The 26,346-nt window shown below is 40.4% G+C and overlaps 1 protein-coding gene across 1 annotated transcript; it reads left to right on the top strand.

Annotated features, from left to right (window-relative positions):
• Positions 1-35: 35 nt before the first annotated feature.
• Positions 36-26,346, top strand: FAM241A (family with sequence similarity 241 member A). Its single transcript, XM_042470693.1, has 2 exons — positions 36-339; positions 23,896-26,346. The coding sequence occupies exons 1-2, from the start codon at positions 112-114 to the stop codon at positions 24,142-24,144; spliced, it is 477 nt and encodes a 158-aa protein (XP_042326627.1). The 5' UTR covers positions 36-111; the 3' UTR covers positions 24,145-26,346.

Raw genomic sequence — 26,346 nt, 5'->3', positions numbered from 1 at the left:
CTCCCTCCGCCTCCCTCCGAGCCCCGTGACGGAGACACGCCTTGGAAGGAACGGTTCACAACGGCAGCAGGAGAAGGAGCAGGAGCAGCAGAGAGGCCCTCCTTTTTCTCGATGGGCTCCACGGAGGAGCTGCTCTTGCTCCCGCCGCCGGAGTCGAGTCTCCTCCAGAGGGGAAGGGAGAGGGCGCCGCCCTCCTCGTTCCCGGAGCCCCTCGGAGGGGAAGACGGAGCCCGGAGGCGGCCGAGGAGGAAGAGCCAGGCACCCGAGAGAGAAGAGCAGGAGGAGGAGGAGGAGGAGGAGGAGGAGGAAGGCCAGCAGCCGCAGCAGCAGCAGCAGCAGGTGGGTGAGGGAGCAGATGGCCTCGCCTCAAACGCAGGGTGACCACTACGCCTCCCTTCCACCTTCTCTCCTCAAAAACGTCCTCCATTTTGACCCCCAAGTGACCATTTGTCCTCCTTTCCCAGGATGTGTCCTACATTTGAGCCTCCTGTCTCAAAATGTCCTCCATTTCGAGCCAGGCATCCTCTTTTCCCAGGACATGCCTTAGTTGTTCCACCTTCTGTCCAGGGGGGATTTCTCAAAACGTCCTCCGTTTTGAGCCAGGGTGACCAAACGTCCTCCTTTTCCCCAAGACATTGAGTCTTCTGTCCGGGGGGATTCCAGAATGTCCTCCATTTTGAGCCAGGGTGACCAAATGGCCCTCCTTTTCCAGGACATAGCCTACGTTTGAGCCTTCTGTCCAGGAGGGATTTCTCAGAATGCCCTCCATTTTACAGGATGTCTCCTATATTTGAGCTTTCTGTCCAGAAGGGAGTTCTCAAAATATCCTCCATTTTGAGGCAGGGTGAGCAAACATCCTCCTTTTCCAGGACGTGCCCTACACTTGAGCCTTCTGTCCAGGAGGAATTTCAAAAGGTCCTCTATGAGAAGCATGGATTTAGATTTATAGGCTTATGTCAAGCTTTTATGGGGGGTGTCCTCCATTTTTCTGGAATGTCCTAGATTCTGTGGTGCCTTGCCCTCCTCGGTGGTTAGGACGACATCTGTCAGCCTGCAGAAAGGAGGACACAAGGCACCACAAAATAGAGGATGTTCAAGGAAAACATGGAGGACATGACCTCAGAAAAACTAAACACACTCCTAGAAGTAGAAATTCATGCTCCTTAAGCAGACTCAAAAGGGAGAACATTTTGGGATTCCTCTTGGACAGAAGGTTGAAATGTAGGACATGTCTGGGAAAAGGAGGATGTCTGGTCCCATCATCATTTATTTATGGTCATAGAATAACCAGGGTGACCCAGTGTCCTAACCACAAAGGAGGAGAAGGCACTGCAAAATTAGGATGTTAGGGGAAATGGAGGAGGTGTCCAAAGAAAAGCTGCACTCCTAGAAATAAAAGTCCATGCTCCTTGATCAGGCTCCACAATGGAGGACGTTTTGGAATTCCTCCTGGACCAAGGTGACCAGCTGTCCTCACCTTAAAGAAGGACAAGGTGCTGCAAAATGGAGGACTTTTGAGGGGAAAAATGAGGGACGTGACCAAAGAAAAGCTATGCACACTCCTAGAAATATAAACACATACGTCTTAGTCAGGCTTCAAATGGCGATCTTTTGGGATTCTGGACAGGAGGTGGAAAGGTAGGACATGTCCTGGAAAAGGAGGATGCCTGGTCACTCTGTCTGCCTCCTTTTCCCATCGACTGAAAATCGTGTTGAAGACACCTCTCTGCCAAACTACACATTTTCACTTTGGGAGCCTTTTCTTCCCTCTGAGTTCTTGAGGTGGTTACAGTTCCACTGAACAGCTGTTTCCTTGCCTTTTGGACTCTGCTGCCATTGTAGTGCAAGGGGTAAGGACAACACCAGGTGACACCACTGCTCCCCAAACATCTGCCTTTGGGTAGAAATGGGCTGTAGCATTCTCCAGCATCCCTTTGGGGTGACCCCACTGTTCCCTAAACAACTGCCTTTGGGAAGAAATGGGCTGTGGCATTCACTTGCGTCCTTTGGGGGTGACATCATTACTCCCCAAACATCTGCCTTTGGGCAGAAATAGGCTGTGGCATTCGCTTGTGTCCCTTGGGGGTGACACCACTACTCCCCAAATATCTGCAGATGTTTGGGGAGCAGTAGCTGAAGAAATGGGGTGAGTGGAGGGAGGCTTCATTGTGGGAGAAATGAGAAGTTCCAGGTTTTTTAAAATTCAAATATATATATATATATATATATATATATTCTTTTTAAATTTTGTTGAAAAAACATCCCATCTGACCATAACGGCATGAAACTATGTACATATAAACACGTTTAGGCTGTGGCTATGATATTTAATTTTAAGGTGTAATTTTAGTTTTACTACGGTAGTTGCTTTACATCACAGCTATTATCATTACATTCAGCGGTATAGGGGAATTATGATTCCTGAGTATTATTATTATTATTGTATTTATTTATATAGCACCCTCTGTGTAAATGGCACTGTACAATTATGGGAGGAGGTTAGTGGGCGAGGATGACACCATGAGTTACTGCACTGAGGGACACCAACCCTAGTGGGGTTGGGCTTTGCCAGAGATAGAACAGACAAGTAGTAGCCATGGTGTGGTGTGAAGGCCTAGATTGTTGTTGTTAACTGGCCTCAATTTGACCTCAACTCATGCTGACTCTGGGGATGAGACATCTCCAAGATCCCCTTGTCCTCAGCCACTCTGCTCAAGTCCTGCAGGCTCAGGGCCATGGTCTCCATGATTGAGTTTAGCCATTTAGCCTTCCTCTCTTCCTACCACCCTCCACCTTTCCTAGCATTGTTGTCTTTTTCTAGTGAGTTGTGCCTTCTCATGAAATCGCCAATCCAGACAACCTCAATTTGATCATTTTGGCTCCAGGGAGATTTCAGGCATGATTCATTCAAGGACCCATTTGTTTGTCTTCTTTGCCATCCACAGTATCCTTAGCACTCTTCTCCAGTACCACATCTCAAATGAATTGATCCACTTTCTTCACTGTCTAACTCTAGCAACTGTATGTGGTGATGAGGAATACATTATCCAGATATCCAGATGATTTGTATATTGTTTAATTTTTAATTTTTTAAAAAAAATTAAATTGTGAATTTTAAATGGTGGATTTTAGATGTGGATTGTTTTAATATTTGTCCTTTTTAATTGATGTGTTTTAACTGATGTTGTTGTTTGTTAGTTGCTGTTGTTCCCTGCCTTGATCCTTGGGAAGAGTGGGGTTAGAAATAAATACATACATACATACATACATACTACTTGGTTGGATGCCTGGCTAGGAAGGAGAAAAAAAGAGTCCCTTTGATAATGGTCCAGCAACACAGGGCTGTGTTTTCTGGTCTCTTTTTCACCAAGCATGGGAGATCTGATTTCATGAGGGGAACACCACTGGCCCGCTAGACAATGCACACACCCAAGCAGGCATTTTATAACACATGGGGGAGGCAAAGGAAGAGAAAGCCCTCCCCCCATCACTTTTTGTTGCATATTTTGGTTTTGGGCGGGTAAGCAAAACCATAGAAAGCATAGCTGTCACACTTCTCTATTCTTTGAAAACAATAGGGTATATTTGTATCCCAGCTGCTTCCCTTCCCTGGGCAAACTCATTTCATTTTTTTATTCTGTTTAATGGAGCTCTGCAAAAGAATGTCTGCAGTCCTCCAGATCCTTTGGACTTCATCTCCAAGAATACTTATGAAGTCCAAAACATCTGGAGGACCAAAGCTTGGAAATCACTGTCCTAGATGATAGGAAGGAACTATGGTACCCTCTGTCAAGTTTTCCTTAGAAAACTTAAGAAAACCCATCAAGAAAAAAGAAGGGGAAGTACAACCTCAAATCATTTTTATATCGCTGTGCAAACTTGTTCTGCTCACGGATCAGAAGGCTTTCTGCATGTGTAAAAAGCAAAATGAATTTTCTTTGAGTTGTGTATTAATATTCATTTCTCTTCTAGAGTATACATTAGTTGAGAATCAGCCAGTAATATCTGGAGCACAACATTATAAGCAAAAGCCAATATGCCATATCCCAGAATTGCCTGTCAGGCTGTGGTTATAATTTTGCTGTGTCTCATTGTGAAGCTGCCTGAACTTGTCCACTAAGAATCAGTACAATATGGATGTTTGATATGTTTAATTAACATTAAAAAACACTAATGTAATTAAGACTAGTTTGAACAATAGGATCTTGCAAGCTTCTCATCCTGAAGAAGTGAGTAGAGACAAATGGTAATGTTACCTATACTTGCTTGTTCTTGTTGTGTTGTTTTCAATCAAGTTGACTTCAACTTACAGTGGTCCTATGAATGAGAGACCTCTATGAATCCCAATCATGGACAGCTTTCACTCATCTTGAGAATACCTGGAGGGTCATACAGCAGTACTGAAATTATAGGCCATTGTGCATGGTGTTTGCTATTTATTATGTAAGATTAGAGGCTCCCAAGCCAATGCCCTTAATTTTATTCAGATGTTACAGCCAAAGACAGATTCCAAGAAAGTAGCCTAAAGCATATGGCAAGGTTTCTAAGACTTGTGTGTGTTTAATTACATTAGCCCTCTTTATATATTTAGAATTCTCCATATGGCAACATGGAGCTGCAATTTCCCTGTGCCATCTGCCTATAGAAACCGAACGTCACTAGTGTACAAACCTGGGGCAGTCTACACTGAATCAAGGGCTTGATCACATGGAGCCCTGCCTACACAGAGACAGTTTACTTGCAGATAGAGGTACATGTTGCAGACATGTGCTTCAGAACAGAAATTGTGGGAGACTGAGCTCATGTTTCCATTCTATAAGCAGAGAAGAGCACTAATATATGAATATGGCTATTCTCTTGGACAAATGGAGGTGTGAATTGCTCTATAGTTTTAGTCGAAACCAAGTAGTGCATTCAATACAAATAGTAGACTTATTTTGTTTTGTTTTTTAGATGATGAACAGGTGTAACATAGCTGACATAGGAGTTTATCACACGCGAGGGCTCCTGTCATGCTCCTGTTGCCCAAAGTCACCAATCTGCAACAGTAGCCTCCTGGAGGGATTGCGCCTGGCACTATTAAAGGGGAACGCTTCTGTTTTCATCATGGAAGCATTCTCATGATTGTTAGGAAAAGGGCCTTTTTTAATAACGATTTGATCCGTTATTTAAAATGGGCCCTTTTTCTAACAATTACACTGACGCTTCCATGACGAAAACGGAAGCATAGCGCTATGAGTGATCCCACCAGGAGGCTCCCGTCAGTGTTTGGTGACATTTGGGCGATAGGAACATGACGGGAGTCCTCATGTGTGATAAACTCCTAAGTCTTGACAGCAAGTATTGATAGCATAGTCTTGATAGTCTCTATGTAAGAGAGGAGAGGAATGGGAACACCTTTTTTCAAGATTCTGTTTGTCTTCTGAAGTTTTTATAGGTTTGCGAATTACAGAATATATTTTTGCTTTCTAGGTAACCATGACATTGGGGTTTTTTCCCCAGGACGTTTTCACACAGGTGGAATGTCTCTCAATTACAAAAGAAAAGAAAGTAGGGCCAGTTCAAAAATGAACACTATTATGCAGATGGTTATCAAACTCACAGAAGAACACAGTGACCATCCCAAAGCCAAAGTAGTGCGAATGCAAAAGAAATTATCATATGAGTACGTACCTTTCTAGAATTCGAATTAGCATCCCTGCACATGCGCAGTGAGGGCAGAATCGAATTGTGACCTTTTTACACTTCTGGCGTGGCTTGCCTCCAGTTCCCGTGGTTTTGCCTTGTTTCACATTATTTGTTAGTTCATTACCCTTTATTTCACGTTATTTAGGCAATTCACCAATTCAAAATCAGTACCAAGCAACCTGGTCTGAGCATTGGACTATGACTCTAGAAGGCAGAGATCGAATCCCACTGGGTGACCTGGTGGAAGTCACACTCTCTCAGCCTCCTCAGAAAATGGCAATGGCAAACGCCATCTGAATAAACCTGCCAAGAAAACCCTGTGACAGGGTCGCGAGAAAGAAAGAGGGAGCCAATTCCTTCCCCCCAGTTGGAGAGGATGAGTTTTGCAAAGGAAAAGAGCCAGAAAGGGCTCAGAGGAGGATGGAGGGAGGCAATGTGTCTCTGTGGGGAGGGCTGCTCCATCCCCAAAACAGCTCCAGAAGTACTCCGAGAGGAGAGAAAAGCCTCCCACAACTAGAGGGGGGGAGGGAGGGGGAAATTGCAGCCAGCAAAGGAGCTTGGAAATTGTAGTCTGATTCAAAGGCAATCCAAGAGCGACCAAGACATGCATTCCATACCTGCCAAATTCGAATTGAATGCAACTTTGGAATGGAACAGGATTTGTAAATTCTGTATTTCCCCGAATTTACATATCTTTCGGTTGACCCTGGATTGGGTTTGAATTGAGCTAGCATTGACTTTGATTACGTATGATAACCTCTTGTGCAATAACGTGAATCTGCATGATTGCATCCGTGATCACACTGCATTGATCTACCAATTTCCCCCGTGTGATAACGACCCTAGTCAATCAAAAGTTTTTATGTGGTCATCCAGATGTTTATACTGCAGTTGCCAGCATTCCTCAACATTGGTTATGCTGGCTGCTGGGACCTGAAATTCAATAACTTGGGGGGGGGGCATGCAATTCCCACCTCTGTCTTAAATATTTCAGCCCTGCTTGTATAGTTTCATTTTGTTGGGTTGCCTACACAGATAAAATAAGTCATCTCCTGCTAGGGGCATGCCAGTGTTCCATAGAAAAAGAAAATGTGCCAATTAACTGAGGTTTTTGCATGTCCATTGCTTCAAAATATTAGTGTCCCAGTTCCTCGTATAGAAAACAGTAAGAGTAGATCCGTATTTCTATAATGATTCATTTTACTGAATAAATATTCAACTTGATTTTACTGGGCCCTGTAACTTTTTACTGATAAATTTATTTTATTTCATTTGAGATATTTGTATTGCACCTTTCTGCCTGATATCAGGCCTCCAGGATTGCTAACAAAAATAAAAGAGAAAAGAGAAAAGGAAAATTAAGACATTATAAAGGCAATGAAGAATTAATTTCAAGTGTGAATGAGGAATGTTTTCCTCAGTGGAAGTATTACTAGTGGGTTTGTAGTTTAAGTGCCACACTGCTCCTGAAATACTTCCATCCATTTCAAATTTACAAAGAGAGTTTAAGAAGACTATCACAATAGCCACCAGATCTCAATAGCTAAGCAGGGTCAGGTCTGGTTAGTTCTTAGCTGAGTGACAGTCAAAGAATACTAGATAATATGGGTTATATAGGATGGCAGTGGCAAACCTCCTGAGAGTATTACTTCTCTATGGAAAAGTATGAAATTAATGAGGCCACCATCAGTTAACAGGCAACTTGAAGACACACACACACACATGCATTGCAACAAATCAAAACAGATAGTGAACACATTCCCTACCTTGATTTGAAACCAAAGAGGGAAACAGACGGGCAGGAAAAAGCAGCTTGAAGCTGCTTTTTCCCAAACCATATCGAACCCCCACCAACCACACCAGGTCCCAAGTCAGCATGGATGCACACGACCTAACTGCATGGTGCTGCGTCAAGTTGTGCCGCTGGGTAATTTTTTGTTGTTGACTCCTCACCATCCTTGCGCATCATCACATAAATGCACTGAATGGCAGCCCCCTTTTGCTCAGCCGCATAGTCGCATCTGCGACCCTCCACCAGTACAGAACATCAGAGCATGCAATCATGCCCCCCTTCCTGCATCTTTCCCCCCCCCCCCCTTCACTCCATGCCCCCTCTTGGACGGTCTGGTTTGTATATGTTGTAGTTATATCCATTGGAGGTGTCACACTTTCACTTTTGGGCATTGCTGCCTCCACAACTTGGGTACGGTAGCTCCAACCGTTTTTAATGCACTCCTGCATTGGTGCATTTATATACACAATAAGGGTCAGGGTTAGGAAAGATTGCTTCTTTAAAATTGGACTGGCGTTGGAGCATTAATATATATGGGTGAAGGTGCTCATTTTCTGGAACAAGTCGGAAAAGATTTAGCTTCTTTTTGCTTTGGTTTTTAGCCCTGGAGCGCACCTTGGCCATGTTTTCCATCTGGTTTCAAGGCATGCGTCATTTAAATACCCCACCTTGAAACCGGGTGGAAACTGGCTTATTTGGTCCATATGTTTTGGGACTTTAAAAAAAAAAAGCACATAATACATTCTGGCTAGGGAAAAGCATCTGCCACTGCCAATAAAGACATAGTATAAGATGCATCACTTAAGCTAGAGTTGAGATCCTCCAAGTGTTTTGGCCTATAGAGTCCATCAGGTCCACTCACCGTGTAAGTAAGAAATTGTGAGAATTGCACTCCAGAACATCTGGAACGCCAGGTCACCCCGACTTAGGCAGGCCCTGGGCTGTTTGCTAGAAGAGCTAGTCTGTGCAGGAAAGATACACAGAACTTGACAGGTTGTATTTGGAATTCTGCAGCAGGTGGTTTGATAGTTGGCACATGGAGGCACATGGTGTCAGCACGTTTTTTACCAAAGTGATGGAAAGAATTTCCCTGTATCAGGTTGCAGGAAGAGGAGTGTAGTATCATGTAAATAATAAGCATAGCATGAAAAATTAGGAGACGGGTGATCTTTGATTCAGAATGCTTGCACATAGCCTCGTGTGTTTATATTATGAGCACTTGGTATCTCTCCAGGTTTCATTTTGTGCAGATCTTTGGGTTTGGAAAATTGGGTTTGGGTTTGGATAATTACGTATGAAAGGGGAGGGGGAGAGTAGCCACCCTGTAGAAAGGGACCAGAGTTCTGTAGCTCATTTGTGTGATGTAATTGCTCAGAGCAGGCTTCTCAAAAGAGCAATGATTAAATAAAGTCAACAACTTTTTTTCTTAGCAGTACTGAAGCGCCTGAACCTGGTTTACATAACAAGACACTTGGTACTTCAGGAAGTAAAATTTGTTCTGAAGCACCTCCTTCATTTCACACTTAATGGGAGAACTGAGGATGTTTATTATAACTAAGCAAAGGAGTACTCTATATAAGTAGCATTTTCTTATGTCCCCTAAGTCTCAAGGGTATACACAAGGGAAGTATGTGAACGGTGTATACTGTGTAACTGTGAACATGACAGCACCTTGCTCATTTTTCAGTACATGCAAAAGCTTCCATACAGATTACTCTGCAAATGCCTGGACTAAAATAAACTTGTCAGTCCTCAAGCTGCAATTTATTATTTTAAAGATGCCACATTCTTTTATTTTTGCTGTAGCAGACTAGCACAGCAACCTTTCTTGAAACTGAAAAAAAAAAAAAAAAAGAAATCCTGAAATCTATAGGAATGTTCTGCAGGAGTTTTGTGTGTTTCTTAACCTTTCTCCGGCATTTACTCCTAAAATTGTGGTGACAATTAGGCTGGTAGATAGCAACTGACCCAAGATCTCCTAGGCTGCATTCACACTGCAAAAATAATCCAGTTTGATACCACTTTGACTGCCATGGTTCAATGCTACAGAATTCTGGGAATTGTAGTTTTGTGAGATTTTTAGCCTTCTCTGTCAGAGTGTTCTGGTACCACAACAAACTACAATTGCCAAAATTCCATAGCATTAAGTCATGGTAGTTAAAGTGGAGTCAAACTGGGTTATTTTTGCAGTGCAGATGCAGCCCTAATGAGCCTCATGGCTGAGTGGGGATCTGATACCTTAACAAAGACTGAATCATTACATTTCTGTTAATACCATGCATTACCGGTAATAAAGGCAACATGGCATAGTAGTTTGAGTGTTGTTGGGCTGTGACTCTGGAGTCCAGAGTTCGAATCCCAGTTTGGCCATGTAAACCCACTGGTAACCTTGGGCAAGTCACATTCTCTCAGCCTCAGGGGAAAGACAATGGCAAACCTCCTCTGAACAAATCTTGCCAAGAAAACCCCATGATAGGTTCACTTTAGGGTCACCATAAGTCAGAAACGACTTGAAGGCACACAACAAACATGCAAAACAAAAAATAGTACATCCCATCTTTTTAAGAATTCCAATTTCAAATGTAATGTAAAAAATATTAACATAGCTTTAATATTTAGAACATGAGCTAGCCAAGAAAATATACAGTATCTGCCTTTTATATAGCCACAACATCAATTACAAACAGTTTCTTTCTCCCTGAGAAAAAAAATTGGTTGGTAACTTTAGCACATGATTATTCTCAACAGCAAAAGTTTTAGAGGATAAAAATCTATAATAAATACAAAACTTAACTAAATTTAGTGCATCATTTTGAGCATCATAATAAAGCAGTTGGATATTGCAACATGGAGAGAGAGATGTTCTAAATATATCTTTATCTGTTTATGGAGTCATAGAATCATAGAGTTGGAAGAGACCACAATACACAGTGAAAGCACTCATAACAGATGGCCACGCAACTTCTGTTTAAAAGTATCCAAAGAAGGAGACACCACCACACTCCGAGGCAGTATATTCTACTGTCAAACAGTTCTTACTGTCAGGATGTTCTTCCGGTCGTTTGAATCGATTGCTCTGTGTCCTGGTCTCTGGAGCAGCATAAAACAAGCTTGCTCCTTCTTCAATATGACAAATATTTAAACATTAATATATGAGCTTATTTGCATTAATATATGAGAGGAATATTTAACATATCGTTAGCTGCACTATTAGATGAGAAGCAGTGTAATGTGGTTTTGAGCATTAGACTATGATTCCCTGCTCAGCCATGGAATGACTGGGTGATCTTGGGCAAGTTACACACTCTCAACCCCAGAATACTCCATGATATGTGCACCTTAGTTAGAGTCACCATAAATTGGAAGTGACTTGAAGGCACACAACAACGAAACAAAAACTATTGGAACTTACATTTTTAATATAATCATGATTACTTGACCCTCATGTATTGAAAGGAAGAATTCTTATCCTTTAAAAACAGAGCTAGGTAAATGCAGTAATACTGTGAGATTCTTTCTGATTTGAAGTGAACAAGGACTGCATTTTTAATTTTTTTAATGTTGTTAGTTATAAAACAGAATAAATATATTTTAAAGGCTTCCACTGCCCATTTTCCAGCTGTTTCTCTTATTCTTTTAAACTAATGCTAGATTAAGGAGGAGAACTGCATGGGTTTTCCCTTTTAAAGAACTGCCACATTAAGTCTCCTTCTCCACTTACACAAATTTAACTCATGAGTTTGCTCCTGGAAATATCTGATTATAGATTGTTCCACTAACTTTTGCCAGTGTGTGTTCTTTGGGGAACAGCTTGTGAGGAAAAAGCAGTTTATGCCACTCTGCCTGTTTTCAATTTTTGCACTGTTGTGGTTCACTGGCTGATTTCACTGGGAAACCACATTAGCAATCTCTGGCTATATATCAACTGGCAAATTTCAATGGAAGGGTTTGTTGGCTTGTTTGTTTTTCAGGAGCTTGAGGCGGCAGAAATAAAAGGTTTGTGGGTCACATGCAACTTTTGGGATATGCACCATCTCAGTCCTTTTTAAATAGTTATTGGTCAGGAGTTACTGAATTTTCTCATTTGAACTAATCTGAAATTGCCATGGTTAAAAATACAGACACAGAAATGTCTTTGGACCTGTGGATTTGTAATTTGAGGCAGAATGGCATCTGTAGTTCCTGACACTTTAATAAGATCTCCAAGTTCAAACCCCCCCCCTTGGTTCTCTAACGGGCCCCTTAATATGTAGTGCAGCTATATGAAAGCTGTTTTTCCATGTGTTGCTCCTTGACAGGCGTGTTAGTATTTAATTAAAGAACATGGCCAGAACCAATCACGTGGGTCTTTCTTATTGGTGTAGTCACCACACACCTGTGTGCACACATACAGAACACATCTTAACTCTAAGTTTGGAATCTACAGCTTCTGGCCATGTTTTCAGGTCATATATTTGCAGCACCACAACTGCATGAAAGTCATATATGAAAAAGCAGCTCTTTCATAGGGCACGGCCTCCTAAGCATTTTTAGGCAGATGAGGTTATTAGCAAGAATGAAATGTCTGTAAGAGAGCCAGCATGGTATATAGTGGTTCAAATATTGGACTAGGACTCCAGGAGACAGGGGTTGGAATATCTGCTTAGCTATGGAAATGCACTAAGTGGCCTTGGGCAAGGTTGCCTTAGAGTCACCATAAGTCTGAAATTATTTGAAGGCCCACAACAATAACAACAACAACAACAACAACGAAGCATGACATATACAGCAAGGAAAAAATAATGTGTAAAGTACAAGTACTTAAATAATATACATTATATGTATTCCTCATGTGTATAGTTGATATATAATATATCCCATTCTCATGTTTCTGGCTGTGTGCAGACATTAGCATAATATTGGCATGCTTTATTCAATAACTGCAGCCTGGTATTTTGCATATTAATAAGTTAAAATAAGTTAAAATTATGGTTCTGCTAAATCAAATAGGGATTATAAGTAAACGAATGGCATTTTCATATATTACAAGTTGATAACACCAGCTGCACACTGGCAGACTCTTGGTGTATTTGCCAGAGCTGTGTGGACAATTAAGAGGAAACTTCCTAGAACTCAAGACAAGTAATTCATTGTCTTCTATAATGCTCATTTCATTGAATCTTTTGGAAAATTGAGTCTGTGTCAAATATATGTCAATCTCCCTGAAGAAAATACCCCCAAACAGTTATCAGTCAGTTGTTTGATGTCACGTTTGTCTTTCGCAACCAAGCATACTTGGCAATCTGTAGGATCCTTATTGTAGCATAAGAAAGTAAAGTCAGCATCATGCATGGAGTTGAGAGGAAATTAATACGTAGTGGCTCTGAAGTGGTGGAGGGAACAAGGTACAAGTGAAAAGTCCTCTCTTGGGATTTATTATCAATTTGGGTTGTCAGGGCAGCCTACAGAAGTTTATGCTTCTCTGAGTAGATCTACGCATGTGCAAGATTCATATTTTTTCTATACAGATTAAAAGCTTATAGACAGCTTCCCTTCCAGAGCATCGAGTCATAATGGTATGTGAGAATGTGAGATAGTTGCAAAGTCTGTATAAGCAGATAAAATGAAAGCCTTTCAATGTGCAGGTCTCCACTTGCTTTTCATACTTTGCAATTAAATTACTTTTCCTTTCAAAACTCTTTAACAGGTGTTGTGTAGAAAGGAAGCATTGCTTCTACTATTACTTAACTTTGTAATGCTGGTGGCCAAGACCTCATTTTCGAAATAAACTGTGACACTTTCTACTGTTCAGGAACCAGCTGTTTACAGTTAATCTGCTTTTCTTTTGTTCTCTTTTCCTGTTTCAGTAGTGCTCCCCCAACACACTCATTGTGTTCTAAAAGGGGAAACAAAAGTTGTCCAGTTGTCATAAATTATTTAATTCAATTGAGAACACACTTTTGAAATCAGCACTTTAAAGTTACATTATTTGGAGTCCTAAGCAAATAGTGAAGTATCCTTAGTCACTATGAAACTCAAGAACATATGCAAATAAAAATAAAAAATAAAAAAGAACATATGTCAAGGAAGGACTTCTAATGATCTGAGTTCGTTTTGTAACTTCTGAAAAACAGCCTTACCAGCTTGTGAAACAAAAATACAACGGGATCATTCACACTTACTTTTTGAGCTGAATAGATCTGGACTGCATGATCGATGTGATACCGAATCGAAGTTCACACTATGTTTGTCACAATTGAATCTGTCCATGGTAATTTAGCCCTGTTGACATTCACATTACCATTTGTATAGATTTAAAATGGAGCTGACATTTTGCTCGTTCTCAGGGCTTTTAACTGCCAATCAAATGATGCACATCTATCTCACACTGTATGGGGCAATGCCCCCCCCCCTCCGGTCAGCCGTGCAGGGTAGTGATGGTGAGCCCCTCTGAAGACCCCTTGCTAAGTAACGCCCGGGATAGATTTGTCTTGGGGAAAGTCACACTCTTTCAGTCAAGAAACCCCCACAGGTTTAGACGTGGTGTATAATATGCACCAACTTGGAAGTGGAGTCTGTTGTGGTTTTATTTCTTAGGAAAGAGGAAAAACAACCCCTAACCCCCACCCCCACTGATAGAATTTTTTTAAAAATGTCAGTCAAATCATGCACATACCAGTGAACCACTATTTAAACAACTTTCTTCTGCATCCATGCAATAGCAAAGATGTGCATAAGCTGTCTTTTTTTTTTTTAAGTACACCATCTGTTGTTCCCAAAAGAACTCCCAGAAGAACCTCCTCCCTGGCTTTGGTGAGTTCTGGGAATCAGCCATTGCAGGGATGTAGCCAGGGGGGGGGGGATCTGGGGGTCCGACCCCCCCCCCTTCCATTAGAAAAATGAATGGTGTGTGCTGCTGCGCCGCCGCACTCAAGCCCCATTATAATGGTGGCACTTAGTCTGGACCCCCCCCTTCCTAAAATCCTAGCTACGTCCCTGGCCATTGGTGCAGATAAGAGGATACCAACAGAAGGGGGGGGGGGAGAGCCGGGCTGCACTTTTAAGATACCACTTTCCAAAGTGTGTAAAGTTTGAATCCATTTCATTTCTGCAACTGCTTTTTTCACTCCCGCAACCGAATGCCAAGACATTGAAAAGACACAGTAGAATCCCCGGTTCCACAAGAACTGGGTTAAATGGGTTTTTTCCTAGCCTCCCTACAAACTGCAGCAAGTCTACTTGGTGCCAGTGTGAACGACCCTGAAATAACCCAGTTTCCACACACTATTTTGTAGTGTGAATGGTGCCAAAGTCAACATAGCAGCTGCCTTACAAGAACCCAACTGAAATGTCACTGTTGCTTTCTAGTAACAACAATTGTTAATCTAGGTAGAACCAAAAAATAGCATACATAAATCTGTTGGAGTTTAGCACAATTTTAACAGCTCAGATTTTAAGCCACCAGAGAGATTAGTGTGGGAGAGTTATTTAAAATAAAAGGGATCATTGGTATAAGATTTATGCTTGCTTTAGGCCGAGACAGTCAGCCCAAATGCGGCGTGGCGGCGGCGATAGTAGGATTCCAGACTGTGCAGCAACTGCATGGTCCGGATCCCTACGACATGCAGCCTAATGGTGGCCTCCCATCCACACAGGGGCTGCCATCTTGCCATAAGCGATGCACATCGCTGCGCATCACTTTTGTCCCAAGTGTGCCATTGGCACACTCGCAACGTAACCTGGGAGGCGCAAAAAGAATCTGGAAAAACTGGGTTCTTTTAACCATGGAGGGACACTGCGCTGTTTGGCGGCTGCAGCATCTCTCCAGAGGTAAAATGGGTGAGTGCAGGCTGCCATTTTGGGACAGTCTGTACTGTGTCTTTCAATGGTTTTATATCAACATCAGCCTGGTTTCCTGCTTTAGAAATAAAATCTTTTGATATATTGTTTCCAGACATTAATCAGCTAATTAATTTCAAAAAACTGCACGTATAGACATCAACAAATCCTGAGAAAGTGAATTAAACTCTACAAATTTTTGTTTGTGAGCAGTGTTTATTAATCAGGGTTTCTACTATGCATTTCCTAGAGCTGCCCCACCTCTGAGCCTGAAGGTAAAATACAGAGGAAGACCTTCTCTTAGAACGTATGCACAAAGTGGATTTTCGTGTCATCGCAGCTGATTACTAATTGTATTTCACTATCTAGTAATAGAATTACAGACTCATAGGCCTGTTACAGGCTGCCAAAATAAAGCTGCTTCGGGTCTCTTTGGAGGTATGCTATTTAAATGATGCATGCATCCTAAGAATCCGGAAGCTGCACCAAAGCTGCACTCCAGTGCTTAGGAATGGTGTGTGGTTTTGGCGCAACCTCTGGACTCTTAGGACCCATGCATCATTTAAACAGCATACCTCCAAAGAGACCCGAAGCAGCTTTATTTTGGCAGTCTGTAACAGGCCATAGAGTTGGAAGAGACCACAAAGGCCATCCATTCCAATCTCCCGCCATGCAAGAATAGAAAATCAAAGCACTGCTGAGTCCTGAGAGATGGCCATCCAGCCTCTGTTTAAAAACTTCCAAAGAAGGAGACTCTACCACTTTCCAATGCAGTGTGTTCCACTATTGAACAGCTCTTACCATTAGGACATTCTTCTTAATGTTTAGGTGGAATTGCTTTTCCTGTAGCTTAAATCCATTGTCCCATGTTCTGCTGCCTAGAGTAGCAGAAAACAAGCTTGATCCTTCTTCTATATAACATCTTTTCAAATATTTAAACATGGCTGTCATGTTGCCCTTTTAACCATCTCTTCTCCAGGCTAAATATATCCACCTCCTTAAGTCTCTCCTCATAGGACATGGTTTCCAGACCTTTCATCATTTTCATCACCCTCCCCTGGACATTCTCCTAGTTGTCCACATCCTCCTTGAATTGTGGTGCCCAGAAATGGACACAGTATTCCAGGTGAGATCTGACCAAAGCAGAACAGAGTGGTACTATTACCTCCCTCGATCTGGACATTATACTCCTGCTAATGCAGCCTAGAATTACATTGGCTTTCTTAGCTGCAGTGTCATGTTGCTGACTCATGTTCAGACTGTGGTCCGCTATGGCTCCTAGATTCCTTTTGCACATACTGCCATCAAGCCAGGTGTCACTCAGCCTTTCATTTTTACTGCCCAAGTGTAGTATCCTACATTTCTTCCTGTTGAAATTAATTTTATTCATGTTGGCCCAGCCTACTCTGTTAAGTCATTTTGAAATCAGATCCTACCCTCTGGGGTATTTATTAGCTACCCCTCCTAATTTAGTTCCATCTGCCAATTTGATAAGCATGCCCTCCCATGCTGTCTATTCCATCATTAAGTCATTGATAAAGATGTTGAACAGCACTAGCTCAGGACAGAACCCTGTGGCACACCAATTTGCAGACAAACTGGCTGCTGTGATAAAATAGCCATAGCAGTATCAGATGTGTCTCCTCAGCTACTTTGGGATGGAGCAGGTATCTGGACAAGAGAATGGACATTGGTGGCATGTAAAGAAAATAAAGGCTTTGTCTTTGAATGTATAGGAATTGTTCAAAAGCTAAATTAATTTTGTTAGTGGGCAGAATAGCTTGCCTATACGTTTCATAAGCTTGATCTGTATTATAAATACTTGGAGTCTCTGCAGGGGCTACCATGTATATAGAGTGGCATCTAGAGGCCCCTTCACCAGTGGAAAGCACTTTTGCTTATTTAAGGAGATCCTGCATTTTTAAGCAGCAAACCTTCCAGGGCAAGTCTCTCAGCTTCATGAGTCGGAATTGCAAGTCAAACAGACGTGGGATAATTGTTTAGCAAACTGCAATGGACTCATGCAGTACATCCCTTTAGAAATTGTATGGGTTATGCTTCTGTTTCATAAAATCCTTTAGGAGAGGTGCCTTTATATTAGGAAACCACTTCATAAAGTTTTGGTTGAATGGGCATCCAGTTTTATAAAGTATTTGCTCAATTACTATTTAAATGCTTGGTTGCTGTAACAACCCAATCCAAACTGGGTGGGGAATTGTAACTGACATCATATATGAGTTTATTGCTATTACAGCTGAATGCAGTTTTTTGCATAGAGGCTGCTTTGCTTTGTTAATTTATTCCTTATCTCTGGGCAGCACAACCAGCTTAATCTTGTGCTTGTTCATGTTCTTCCTCCCTAAAGAAATAAAAGAAATTATTTATTGCTAGTTAAATGTCATTCTTGACTGCTCAAGCTTTGCAGTCATACAGTATTTTATTTTTATGTGTAGACTGATATGTGTGCACAGATGTGATTTGTTCCTGTTATATTTTAAAATTTAAGAATTCTTTAAAACCCTTTTGTAACCCTGACCTACACTGCAAAATTAAGTTATATAACATATCCAGTCAAGCCTAAAAAAGTATCTCCTTATTTATTTGAACTTTGATAAAATCGTATACATCTTTCATAAGAATAATGTCTGTGTAAAATGTATCTATTCTGAAGTTAAATTAGCATAGCAAATCTAGGATCATATTGATGCTTACTGCAAGTGTCTTGAATGGCCTCATTATGCCTTTTCATTTTTACATAGGTTTTATTTTATTTTATTTTATTTTGCATTTTGTTGCCCTTGGGCTCCATTGTATACAGCCCTCCTCTCCCCCCCCCCCCCCCCCAATATTCTGCCAGCCAAAGGATAAGAAATTATTGATCAAAGTAAGTTGGTTCTAAAGGTTCATGCAAGCATATGCTACTGTACAATATAACTGTAAGTCTTTACTGTGCAACAAATCTTGGTTTCTTTTGTCAAAATAGGCCAACATACTAACATAGCTGCATCTCCAGAAGATATTCTTGATCACATTTGAAAACCAAAGATAGTTCACTTTAAAGAAAGTTCACTGGGCCCTTGGTATCCTTGGTTTGGTTCCAGGACCCCTGTGTATTACCAAAATCTGTGGTTGCTCAAGTCCTATTAAATACAATAGTATAGTACAATGGTGTCCCTTATATAAAATGGCAAAATCAAGATTAGCTTTTGGAGTGTGTGTGTGTGTGTGTGTGTGTGTGTGTGTGTGTTAATGTTTTCAAGCCATGGATGGTTGAATCTGTTGATTAAAAAAAGTCCATGGATACAGGAGTCAGCTATGCTATGAACCAGATTTCTACAATAAAACTTGCCTTTGAGGTTTCCTCAAACAAAGGCACTGTGAAAAGAATGAACTGCAAAATTGCAGCCACTGTTGTTTGCATAATTTTCCAAGCCACTGTAGTGCTTTTGACTTTGGGGACCCTTAGAGCCTGGCATTGAAGAAATAGCCAACCTCTGGCTGAAATTCCTCCTAGTGCTCCCATACTGCTGCTCATCTGCTTACACAAGGAGGACACAAATAATTCACACACTTTTGAAATCTTTTCTCTGTTCATTGTATCTTTCCTTTTAATAACTTACTTAAAAATAAACCTCGGAGTGCTTTAATATGTTTAATTGTGCTGTATCTTTTTGTAGAATAATTGTATGTATATATATTGAAGTCAAGAGGCATATTCCTCTTTGCCCACAGATTCAAGCTATTTATTGATCCATAATACCACCCTTCATTACCCAGAATGGAATGCAAAATTAATTAAATTTATTAAACAGATATTTAAATACGGGTTTTTTTAAAGCCCATGTTACAATAATGTATCACCAAAATGCCAGTGCAGACAAAACAGAATGTTGGAAGCCTTCCTTGTAATACTGCAGAAATCAAAAGAAAATTATATTGAGCAGAACTTTGAGATGTCATTTAGTTTGCATAGGTGTTGTAAAAGTTGATCCATTAGTTGAATAAAGAGAAAAATAAGGAAATTAGTCTTGAGTATGAATGAGAAACGAATGACAAGTGATACGGGTGCCTTTTTCATTCTTTCTTTCATGAGAACTATTTTACATTAAGGAGCTGCAGAGCCATATGGGAAATGCTTAGTTAATTAAAAATGTAAAAAACCTCAAAGCAAGTTGTTAATTTTAAAGAAATAACAGACTTGTATGCACAGGCATGGACAGATAATCTCTTAGATGGCTTGACGTCTCTTGCTTTGGCACCCAAAGGACAGCACTAGGGTGTTGAATCTATCTCTGAATGTGTCTCTGTCTGCAAGCACTGAGATTGATATATTATTTTCCACATCTTAATTAACATAGCAAGTAAACTAGAACTTTATGGGGATTAATTTTGGTACCAGATACATTCTGTTCTTACTTGTTTACTCATCATGTTTGACTTGTTTATAACTCAGCAGGACAAATGCAAACGTAACGACTCTTACTATGAAATGTTTAATTGCAACATATGTGTACAAAATGTTTTGACTATAAACCTACTTGATACAACCCTCTTCTCCAGATATTTTGCTTTGTGGTAGGTATATAATCACTGTAATTAAAGTGTACAAGCCCAGTCTTGTGTTGCTGGCAGTACTGATCTGTTAACTTTAAAAAATAGTAAATACTGTTCTGCTGAGCTTTGTTTGTCTTTCATGGGAACATTAGAAAATCCATTAGCATTGCTTGCTTTATCTTAAAATCAACATAAAACGTTTTGCATTATCTTTTTGTTATATTATAGAAAGAATTTTAAAAGAATAAAGCATTCCAGGTGGGGGATATTTTGAACTGCAAATGAAATTATTTCTTCTCCATTTTTCCACCTTTGTACTATGTGAAATAATTTAGCAGTGTGAGATAGGGAATGTAATATTTCTTATGATAAAAAGACATAAGAAGAGAAAATTAGTTAAAACGGTTAGAGTCTCCTCCCATTATATACCTACCTAACCACAGTTTTCTTTATATACATAGGTGTATAGAAGAATTGGAAAACACTTTGGGAAAAGATATTTCTAGTACATCTTTCAAATTGCACACCTCTTAGTAAAGTGCACTCATTTTATTTCCCAAAGTGTATAACAGAAGTGTCTGCGGAGGAAAATAATTAGCCAGTCATGAAAATTATTACCATTATACCTCAGTTAACAAAGTAAATGTGTCCTCAGGTTTGCTTCTTTAACAGAAACTTTGGTAGTAGAGGTAGAAATAATATGGAAATAATACAGTAAGGTCCTACAGCAAAAAACAAAAAGAGCAGTACAACATATTTCAGCAAAGTCACATTATGCACATGTGAAATGAAACACCCAGAGCAGGAAATCCTTGTACAAGTAAACAAAACCAAAATTAAATCTTCTACAAAACCATTTGAAACTTCTTCCAAAATGCATCATGGGATGATTTTTTTTCTCTTTTAACAGCCTGCACATTTCTCATGATTTCCATTTTGCTGTCAAATCACATAGATCTGTGCTTTTCCAACATGTTAGGTTAGCTGATAAGGCAGGCTAACCCCCCATTTTTTTTCTATTTTGTTCTCCATACATGTTCAGTAACTAGTTTTAGTCAAAGTCAAATTAACGTTTATTGTACTAGCCAAAGGCTATGACAAAAAGAGCTTATCAAAAAGCATAAAATGTTTAAAACAAAAAGCACAGAATACAAAGGACAAAAAATGTCCCATCATTTAGTGTGCAGTTAAAATAGTTAACTATTAAAAAGGCCAAAAGAAAAAAGAGACATCTTTCCTGAATATTAGTAAATATATACAATAAAATCATAAAATCTAATTAATACTTGGCGTCTCCATGGCAATTTATGACAATTTTGTTTAACTCTCTCTAATCTTTTTTGCAGCCATGGCAAAAATAGCCACTCTATGGCCCGTTACAGACTGCTGAGAAGCGGCGGTCTGCCGCCGCCGCCGGTTGCAGCTTCTGGGAACCGCAGCAGCTAAACGGCGCGGTTCCCGGACGCTGCAGAGAAGGAGTGCAAAAATCGTGCTCCTTCCTGGGCCCAGGAAGAGATGCTGTGAGGCGCTAGTCGCGCACTCGCGGTGTCACTTCTGGGGAATGACGTGCGGACACAGCGTCCGCTACGTCAAAATGGCGGCGGCCGTGTGGAATGGCCACCGCCATTTTGATGTAGTCATTATGTGCGAAGGGCAAGGCGCGTCAGGAAGCACCGCCCCTCGCACGTAATGACGGCACAATGATGGCGCCGCATGGGCTCGTCTGTAACGCACCAAAGTGTTACATAGTCATTGGTATCATTCAAAAGGAATTGGACCGAATCAACAGTAGAGTCCCCACTTTTGTTTGTCAGCAAGGGTGTTAAAAATTTCTTTCTAGGGTTGCTGTACAATGGACAAATTAACAAGTAGTGAATAATATCCTCCACCTGAGGCTGACTGCAGATGCATAGTCTTTTCTCAAAAGACACTTTGTTGTAGCGTTCATCTAGAACTGCAGTCGGCATTACTTGAAGTCGTAGCTCCGTGAAGGCAATTCTTAAAGTAGGCGACTTGAATTTAGTCAAGTATCTGGCTCTAAAATGTTCAGTCTTCAAAAAGGAGAACCTAAAGAAGAATTGTGAGGTCCTAATTAACTGCAGATATTTTCTTGAATCAGTCCAAAAAAGGAATTCTCTTAATTGCCTCTTCTCCATGCCAATAACAGCGTTTAACTCAGAAAAGTTATATTTATGAGAAAGAATTTGAAAACTTGATTTTCAGAACTGGTTGTTGCACATTTCCAAGTAACACAATGCTGGGAGACGATTAGTTGATAAGGTAGCAATGTATTTAAAATATCTTAACTGTGTAAAATCTATTCTTGTTTTAACTGAAGGGCAGCCAAATTCAGTGCACAAAAAAGGTGCAGGAGTTCCATTTGGTAAAGTGCAGAGCTTTCGGAGAAATTTATTTTGTAATATTTCCAGGGTTTTGCCAGTGTGGATATCTGATCCCCATATTTCTGCACCATTAAGCATCTGGGTGATAACTTCAGTTTTGCTGTCTCCCTATGGTTTTTCCAAGAAAGGGACTCACTGAAAACTATGCCCAGATATCTGAATAGTTGGGTTTGTTCTATGTTATGTTGGTCTAAGATCCATTTGTGCTTTGGAGAGTTTCTGCCGAATACCATTACCTTGGTTTTGGAGTAGTTTATTGACAAGTGTTCTTTCTGGCAATAGACACTAAAAGCATTCAATAGATTTTTGAGACCTAAACTAGATAGGGAAATGAGCACTAAATCATCTGCATACATCAGAATGAAGATCTTTCTGTTCCTGATAACTGGGGAGGGAGAATCAGCTGAAGATAAGAAAGGCAACAAGATCATTTATATAGATGTTAAAGAGGGTGGGTGCCAGAAGGCATTCCTATTTCACTCCTCAGGTTGTTTTTAAGGCTTCTGTCAGGGAACCATTTAAGCCGACTCTAAACCTCATTTCTCTATGGCTGAATAGTTCCCATATCAGTCTTAAAAGTCTTGTATCAATCCATAAACTGTGTAACTTTTCCCATAATCTGTTTCTGTTAATAGAGTCGAAAGCAGCTGTAAGATCAATGAAAGCAGCATAGTCATGTTTTTTATTTTCCTTGGAATACTTCCTTGCAGTATAGCTTAATATAAAACACTGATCTGTAGTGCTGTATCCACTTCTGAATCCTGCTTGTTCTTCATATATGACTTGCTTATTTTGTAACCAGTCCATTAACTTGAAAAGTAAATGTTGGGCATATAGCTTTCAAGTAATGTCAAGTAAGGTGATTGGCCTGTAGTTTTGTGGATCATTCATGTCTCCTTTCTTATGGATTGGAACAACAATGTTCGTCTTCCATCCACGTGGCATTTATCCTGAATTGTTTATTGGAAAGTAGTTTTAGAGGCAGCTCTGTACCTTGCCAGTTGTATGTAAACACACAGCTACAGTAGATTAGAATACTAGATTAGATTAAAATACTATTCTTGCTCTGGTCAAGCTTTATTGTATTATTTAGTACAGACACTCACCTGCAACCCAGCACTGGAAGTCTGTCCTTCTCCAGCCTTCCTTTACCATCCTCCAAATGTCAATGCTGCCAAAAAAAAAAAAAAAAATCCACCTAGACAGAAGACAAGGAAAGGGAGGCTGGGTTAGGCTGGGTTCCCATAAAGAGACTGTAAAAAGGAGATCTTTGTCAGAAGTTTCGTATGCCTGTACAGTGCGCCCACGTCATACATGGGCACACTGTACAAGGCTTTCAGCTTACGCAGAAGCCACGCTGTGTGAAAAAGAATGGTACACAAGCCACATCACAAACTCCATTGTTTTGAATGGGGATCAAGCTGACATTTTTTTTGCCTTACGCAGGGGGATTCGGAACTGATCCCCCGCTTAAGGGAAGGGCCCACTGTACTACCCTATGGCTGAAGGTGTATCAATAAAGCATTACAGTGCAGAGCAGTGAAAAAAAATTGGTATGTTTTTACACAAGATGACTTTTAAAGTCATTAGATAAACATATTACAGATCCAGGCTGCTAAATTTTTTCTTCTCTTCTGACTGCAGGTCCATCAAGAAGAAAGGGACAATAATGTTGAACCTGTAACAGATGACTATAAAAAGATGGGAACTCTTTTTGGTGAACTCAACAAAAGTCTCATCAGCATAGGCTTCACAAGGATGTATTTTGGAGAACGCATTGTGGAACCTGTAATTATCATGTTCTTCTGGGGTATGCTCTGGTTCCTTGGACTACAAGCTCTTGGCCTGGTAGCTGTCCTGTGCCTTGTCATTATTTATGTTCAGCAATAAAGTACAATTGGTGGTGGTTAAATGAGTATTTCATTTTGGTGGATTTTGAACTATCTTGGTGCATAATTCATTTTGAACTATTTTGGTAGATTTGCATACTTAACCAAACAAGAATATACATCAAGCTGCTCTGTTGAACTTTATATGGCTATTAAAATTATGCACTCTTTCCTTTAAGCTGACATCATCTTTGCAATTGAAAACTAACAAGAAAATATCATGACTAGATGACTAAAAGGAGAAAATAACCCAAGAAAGTGGAATCTGCTCTTTTTAATTAATAAGGATTATTGAATCAAAGTAGCTCCTTTGGGCTGTTCCAAGAGGTCTTTTGGTGGAGAACAAACTTGTCAAAATTAGGTCAACAGTAATTTTGTATTTATGCTGTGACTACTTTCAAATACTAGCTTTTTGTATTAGTAACCAAACTTTAAAAGGCCAATTTGTGTACGTTTTTATGCTGCCTGGTTTTATACCATCCTGTACATTTCTTTGCAAACTTCTTCATCATTGTGGTATACATAAACAGTCTTGTTAAAGAAGTCTGTTTCTGTATGAAGTACAGAAATATGTCATTGGTGGGGTACAGACCGCCCAAAAAGGGCGGCCTGCCGGTGCCTGGTTTTCCGCCAGAGGGATGTCTCAGCCGCCAAACGGCGAGGCTTCCCACCGGCAGAAAAGTCTCGCAAAAAGCAGGTTCTTTCTATGTCTCGGCGCCGGCGTAACAAGTGCACAACAGTGCACCACTGGCGCACTCATTACGCAAGTGCCGTGCAGTGCCGTGCGGATGCTACGCGACTTGCATAACAATGGCAGCACCCATGTGTACAGGGCGACACTATTTTGATGCCCTTGTCACATGTGAGGGTTGCAGAGCATCTGGAAGCACCATCCCAAGGCACCCCTCGCACGTGATGTGGGCATCCTTTCCGGCCCATCTGGACCAGGCCATTTTTAATTTTTCAGAGAATCAGCTAATACTCCTGCAGCTTTTTTTTTTTACCATGTCATATTTTTACAACTTTTCACACTTATAAGGAGTTATCATTTCCCCATTGTCCAAAAGACAAGGTTTTGGTTTGGTTTTGTAATGGGATTCTGATTTTATTATATTCTAATTCTGAGATCTTTCTTTCCATAAGCATGTTAGACATGGATACAAGATGAGCAAAATGTGGCAACTATAACTGTCATTTTTTACTCTTTGTAATAATGGGATCAAAGTTCACTTTTGATGGAATTATAAATAATAGGTTAGAATCCTTTGTCTATCTTGAATTTGGCCCCTGTTCCTTAATAGCAACTTAATTTTTAATTATTGGAAATGTTTTTGCTGCCACTCTATACCAGCATTGTATATGTACATATATAGTCTTCTTAAAGAAGTGTGTTTCTGTTTGAAATAGAGAAATAAGTCATTTTGATTTTGCAGGGAAGAGGCTAATACTCATCTCCTACTACCAAAGTTATTCTGCGATGTAAAGGCTCATTGCAGGGCCATGATTAGGTCTAGGGGCTGCTGCAAGCATGCACAGCAGTGAGCAAAGCCATCAAGAACTGTAAATGCAAATCAGTTCACCTCCACTTCACAGGACATGTTTCTTGTTATGCAAGTTACAATTCATTATTTAAGATAGTTCCCTAGTGCTTACTAAATGTGTTTTAGTGATGCTGTGTGTATATGTTGCATTTATAAATATAGTAATTTTCATTGTATTAATTTGCAAAGCAAAAGTATTTTTGGATGAGACGGTGTGAGGAAGGAATGCTGAAGAAGAAAATAGTTCATTTATCACAGCCATAGATACATTTGCAATGCAGTCTAACAGTCTTCATGGAGGGAGACCTTCCATTCACAGAAGTATCTAAACAAATGGAAGGGAGCAGGCAATTTCCACCTGTTACCTTTTTTCTCTGTACCCTGACTGGACAACCTCCCATGCTATTCTGGAGTATTACACATGCACACACACACAACCATAGCAGATTTTTGCATGACTATAGACAGGAATTAATGAAAATCTGCACCTTCTATTGACAACAATCTCTTTTGGCTCTGAAGCCTTACTGCAAATTACCCAATACAGTCAGCCCTTCTAATACACGGATTTTTTATACACGGATTCAAGCATCCACGGTTTGAAAATGTTAAAAAAAAAAGTATAAATTTCAAATATCAAACCTTGATTTTCCATTTTTTAT

Source organism: Sceloporus undulatus, chromosome 5 (assembly GCF_019175285.1).
Source record: "Sceloporus undulatus isolate JIND9_A2432 ecotype Alabama chromosome 5, SceUnd_v1.1, whole genome shotgun sequence".
NCBI lineage: Eukaryota > Metazoa > Chordata > Lepidosauria > Squamata > Phrynosomatidae > Sceloporus > Sceloporus undulatus.
The sequence above is the reverse complement of the archived record's forward strand: the minus strand, read 5'-3'. Positions and strand labels throughout refer to the sequence as shown.